General features: G+C 58.3%; 2 protein-coding genes across 2 annotated transcripts in view; both read right to left on the bottom strand.

Moving 5' to 3' along the window:
- LOC115276914 overlaps positions 1-852 on the bottom strand; it is a 5,284-nt gene extending 4,432 nt beyond the window's left edge. Inside the window, exon 1 of the mRNA XM_029921022.1 lies at positions 435-852. Within this exon, the coding sequence (XP_029776882.1) occupies positions 435-838 (404 nt within the window). The 5' untranslated portion in view covers positions 839-852. The remainder of the gene's footprint in view (positions 1-434) is intronic.
- The window catches only part of MVB12B (multivesicular body subunit 12B), a 168,775-nt gene that overhangs the window by 17,059 nt on the left and 145,978 nt on the right, over positions 1-5,738 (bottom strand). The window contains exon 9 of the mRNA XM_029921021.1: positions 3,218-3,277. Coding sequence (XP_029776881.1) covers positions 3,218-3,277 — 60 coding nt within the window. The remainder of the gene's footprint in view (positions 1-3,217; positions 3,278-5,738) is intronic.

Genomic DNA, 5,738 nt, shown 5'->3' on the forward strand with positions numbered 1-5,738 from the left:
CACCTGGCATCTATCTGCCCACCAAGGTGGCGGGTGGCTGTGGTCCACACTGCCTGCACACTGCCAGGTGGGCTCATCCGTCTTCCTGCTGGCAGGGCCCAGCGTCACACTCTCCCTGAAGCTCGCCTGATGGGGGGGGGGGGGGGGGGCAGAGGTGCACTGCCCACTCACCGCTGGGGTGGCCCTTGTCTCCATCTCTCACTGGGGGGATTCTCGGGTGTGGCAGGTGCACTGCGGGCCCTGATGTGGGGTGGTCCCCGCCTGCGCTGGCTGCTGGCGTATCCCCTCTGGTCCCTAACAGGGTGAGGGAGTTCCTTCAAGGAGCGAACTATCCCTGTGGCCAAATGACAGCAACGGGGCACAGGCTTACACTCAGAAACACCCCCGGCAGAGCAGGGTATGCCAAGTTAAGGTTGGCAGGAAAGCAGACCCACCGCCATTCTGGACAGACAGGACGATGTGTTGTCATCAGGGACTGCACTTGGACTTCCTTTACGGCTGAGATCACCGAGCCCAGGTTTCTGCTGTAAACGGGGCGATGCCACCTCTCTGCCGGGTGTGGAGAGTGAAGGACGGAAACACATGCGCGGCACAAAGCAGCCTCCGTGGATGCTGGACTCTCTCTGCTGCCCACGAACCCAAAGGATCGACGAGGGATTCGGGATGGGCAGAGAGAGGCGGCTCCGGTCACGTGTCTGCCCCGAGCCCAGAGGGCGTCTCCCGCCTTTCTGTGGGGAAGGGGTTCGGCTTCCTGAAGCATGACGACATAATTCACCGTGAGCAAAGCCAGGCAGACCCCACCCCGCAGCCCCCAGGGGCAGCCGGACTTGCCAGGCATGGAAAGTTGCAGAATCATCCTGACCAAAGGGACACCCAGCGATGCAGGCCAGAGCCTGGGAGCCAGGGAGGGGCGGTGGCCCAGCTGCTCTCCTCGGCCTCCGACTCCGAGGGCTGTGCCGAGTTCAGTGGTGAAAGGGAGCAGGTTCATGATTGTTTATGGAGAAAATTCTCTGCCGTTGTTGCCGAAGCAGCAGCCGGCTCACCAGAGTGTGATATCAACACACTAATCACCGTGAAATGGACACGGATGGCCCGGTAAGTAACTTCTAAATCCTCAGATCACATGAAAAGCCGCGGCATTCTTGACTGTGGAGGTATTTGTGGCAGTTTTACACCCTATTTAACGTTTGCAACCTCCCCCATTTCCTCCCATATTAACTGCACTTTAATGTCCTTCAACACAGAACACAGACGAGGATTTTTAGCCCATCGCTTAAGCAAGAAATCAAGCTCAGTGTGGTCACCGGGACGTCGCTGCTCAGCCTCTAGCGGCAGGGCGGCGTGCCGTGCGGACACGGACGGATTTCGGCTGCTCGCCCCCCTTCCTGTGGACGGTCATAAGGGACAGTAATAGTGAGCATGACTGAGACGGGGGTGGCAGCAGCTGGGCACTGTCCTAAGCCCTGGACGCGACTGTCTCGCTCAAACCCCCTAAGTTCTGTGAGAGAGGATTTGTGTTACTCTCCCAATTTACAGGGGAGAAGACGGAGGTTCAGGACGGTTAAGTGGCATCGCTGAGATGGAAGCCCAGGGCGGCAAGTCCAGAGTTCTCCTTCCCCCCACCCAGCCTCTGCTCAGAGCGCCTGACATCAAGACGACACCTTCTAACAAAACACCCGTTTGGGTCGGATTTTCGTCCTCGGCTGAGAATTCAGGTTTCTGGTGGTTTGTGCCCCCACAACACCCATCCGGCCCGCTGGGGGTGGGAGCCGGTGGGAATGTAGGTAGAGCGTCGAGCGGAAGGTGAGCACAGGGCAGGTGCTGAAATAAACGGGGCCGTGGCTGCGGCACAGGAGGCCCGCGGCGGGACAAAACGTGGCATCGGGACGGCTGCCGCCTGGTCCACACACGGGCCCTCAGAACCCTCAGCCGCGGTGCCGGGCCCCCGGGTCTGCAGCACCCGTCACGTGCTCCTGAACACCCCAGATTGCCTGTCCTCCCAGCCTCAGACGGAGGGGACGGCCTGCCCCCAGTCCGCGTGGAGCTGGGGGAGACATCTGTGTGGCCTTGTCGGTCCTGAAGGACACGGGCCGCGCCCCTGCCCGGCCGCTGCAGCCAGAGCCAGCCGCCTGAAAGGCCTCTGCACACGCTCGCGGAGCCGCTGCCCGCGGGAGCCGGCCCTGGGCGGTCAGAGCCCGAGGCGGGCAGGACCGCCTGGGCGCCTCGCTTTGGAGCAGGGTGCGCTCGGGGGCCGCGTGCATGTGGCCCCAGCCATTCTTCTCCCCGAGTTTACTGCCCAGCCCCCGCCCTCCCCTGGTCTAGAGATGACAATCAGGTGGGCTTTTATGATTGACGGAAAATCAAAGACAAAGGGGGACTTTTTTGTCTTGTTTTTGCCATGACAGCCTTAGAAATTTGTTGTACTGCCTTGATTCAATTTTCCTTGATTTCAGCCATCTTTCAATAATGCAACCTGCGTCTGTGAGCTGGGCATACAGGAGAAGACCCCGAGGAGCTGAGAATATTGAAATGGTTCTACCGTTTCCATCTTGGAGACAAATGTTCCTTGCAGAGGGGGGCCGGGTGCGAGCATGTGACTCTGCCTGACAGCCGTCCCCACGGAAGAGATGACGCACACACACTCGGGGGCCGCCTTACGAAAACACGGGACACCGGCGGGCGCCTCTGACCCCCGGGCTCCTTCCCTCCTCTCGGCTCTTTCCTCAGAGTTGTCCCATGTGCTGGAATCTGGGATTTCTTTCTTTTTTATTAGGAAATCATCCAAACCATGGGGAACTGGGCTGCCAAGCGGGGCCTGGCTTATCGGGCAAAACGGAAGCCGTCCTGATCCTTGCTCTGAGCCCAGAAGAGGCTGGCGGATGCTTCCCCAAACCCCGACTCGCGGCACAGAAGCCAGCAGGAGGAGGGGGCGAGAAGGAGGAGGCTCGGCCTATCCCCCAACCTCCACCTTTTAAAAAACAGAGGCATCTGAAAACACTGAAGCAGAATTGTTTCATCTGTCACTTAAAACCTTCCGGCTTAGGAGGGGCCGGTCAGATTTGACTTGAAGCGATAAACACATGAAAAGTGAGTTTCTTTTTCTAAGGAATAAATTTGAGTGACTGTGCATTCCTCGGAGAACCTCCCCCATCTCCGCCCCCAGATCCTGGAACCCGAGACCCGGCCCACCTGCCCCCACGCTGGGCTGCTGGCTTACCTCTTTTTCAATTTCTGCCAGAGATTTGATGGTGATTCCCAAGAGATCAAAGGGCTGCATCTGCAAACACAGATCAAGTCATCCTTTTAAACGGAGAATGCTGTTTCCCATTTGCTTTTATGCGCGGCCATGGTGACACCTCCAACCATGCTCCAACCCCTTCGTGTTCTAGCATCTTCTCTGCCCTCTTTCAGTGGAAACCCACCAGGACTCTAGTGAGGGGACGGGCAACAGGAGCACACATTCCAGAAAACCAGGCTGGCCACAGGGCTGGCCCCTGCTGGTGGGGACCCCTGCCTGGTCGTCTGCTGGCAGCCCTCAGGTCACAGCCCTCCTGAAGGACAGTGACCATCACTGATAACTTCTGCCTCTTTTCTCCTTGCCCGAGTCGAAAGCCGGTTTGCTCCTTCGGCAGCTGTGGGGCCGGAGAAGCCCAAGACTTCACCTCAGGCTGCCCCCGCTGCTCCCTCCACATGGTGGGACACGGCTAAGGGCCTCCAGGAGGCCGACAGTCCCTTTCTCGTCTGGGACTCCTTGCCATCCAGGGAAGTTCTAGGGCCTCTGGAGATGCAAGGGCAATGAAGGACCTGGCCATCAATTCTCATCTGAGGAATCAGTGGTGGTGAGAAATGGTAACACTGCATTTTAATGGGTGTTTCTAGAAGTTCATGAACGGAAGCTTTTTCTGAAAATGCTGGCTTTTTTTTTTCTTTTTTTAATTAAAACATTTTTTTAAACATTTTATTTATTTTTGAGAGAGAGAGAGAGAGAGACAGCATGAGCAGGGGAGGGTCAGAGAGAGGGAGACACAGAATCTGAAGACAGGCTCCAGGCTCTGAGCTGTCAGCACAGAGCCCGACGCGGGGCTTGAACCCACTAACTGAGATCATGACCTGAGCCAAAGCTGGACGCTCAACTGACTGAGCCACCCAGGCGCCCCAAAAATGCTGGCTATTCAACAGACGGCATGCAAAGTCAAATGCACGTGGCAACAAGAGTCAGCGGGGGGCGGGGTGTGTGGGGCCCAAAGAAGCCTGAGCTGGACGCATGTGGCAGGGGAGCCGGTCTCTGGGGCCCCTGCTCTGAGTCCCCCCGGGCGCACCAGCACTCTGTATTCGAGAGGGGCCAGCAGCAGGCAGCCGGGGACAAACAGGTGAAACCAGAGTCTCGGACAAAACCCCAGGCCTTCGCGATCTGAAGTGCAGCCCAGTGGAGGGGCTTCCCCTCCTGCTCCGAGCAGCGTGGGGGGTCCCCCTGGCTGGGCCGCCGGGGCCGTCAGAGGAGGAGGCGCACAGGAGGTGCCCAGGGCCGGGCAGCCGCGAGCTTGCCAGGGCGATCTTGGGATGGGGCCACCAAGTGCGGCACGCAGCTCCTGGGGGCACACTGCCAGCAGCCACAAGACCGTCCGGCTCTCTCTCGCGGCCAGCCCGGGGGGCCGGAGCGGGGGTGCCTGCCCGCCATCCGGCAGGGGTCCAGCTGCTGCATCGCCGGGCTCTAACTGCCCCACCAAACTCTCCGACCGGAGCAGGTGCGCAGGACAGAACAGCCTCTCTGAGGGAGCGGGTGGGAGAGGCGCCAGCGTCGCCATGGCAACGCGGCCAAGTGGCGTCGGCTGAAGTTACTCATGCTCCGCATGTCACGTCACGAGCATTTTTCAAGATTAAGCTGCTTACCAGAAGGGTTCAGAGGAGGCCTATTATATTTCATGAAAATGGAAACGACAGAGCAGGTCAAATCGCAAGCCGGGTGGTTTTAAGCCGGATCCAGGAAATACGCTGGAGGATCCTGTGGCTGGTGCCCAAACTGGGGCCCTCGCGCTTATTAGCGACTCAAAGCAAACTTCTGCAAGGATTTAAAAAAAACCCCAAACAAGTCTATCGAACCTGCATGGACCAGGCCCGTACAGTTGGGGGGGGCGCCCTCTGACAGGGTCCCAGGGGTGCCAGGTGGGGTGGGCTCGGGCCTGCAGGCCCCGCCAGCCCCCTCAGGTCCCCCGTCGTCAGAGACAGCTCAGGGGCCCCGGCCTGCGGGTGCGGGTTGTGAGCGGGACCCACGGCTGCGGGCATGCACGCCAGCCCGCCGGCCCGGCCACTCGGAGGCCTCTCTCCAATTCGGAGCAGAGAGTGTGGTTATCACAGAATCTGGGAACGGCAAGGAAAAAACCCGGCAGCCTTTTTTCTGCAAGATGTTGTCACCGTTACATAAAAAAGAACAAAAAGTAAGAAGTTGAACCTGGGGGCGCCCGGGTGGCTCAGTGGGTTAAGCATCTGACTTCAGCTCGGGTCACAATCTCATGGTTCGTGAGTTTGAGCCCCACATCAGGCTCTGCGCTGTCCTGACCTTCGGACCTTCTGTCCCCCCTTCTCTCAAAAATAAATAAACATTTAAAAAAATCTTCTGAAGTTGAACTTGCAAACCAAGAACATTCGCAACTAGGCCAATTTATGGTCACATTTAAAAAAAAAAAAAAGAAAGAAAGAAAAGGCTCAGTCACAGCCAAATCTGAGTTTGTCCACTTGTC

Source organism: Suricata suricatta, chromosome 13 (genome assembly GCF_006229205.1).
Source record: "Suricata suricatta isolate VVHF042 chromosome 13, meerkat_22Aug2017_6uvM2_HiC, whole genome shotgun sequence".
Classification (NCBI taxonomy): domain Eukaryota; kingdom Metazoa; phylum Chordata; class Mammalia; order Carnivora; family Herpestidae; genus Suricata; species Suricata suricatta.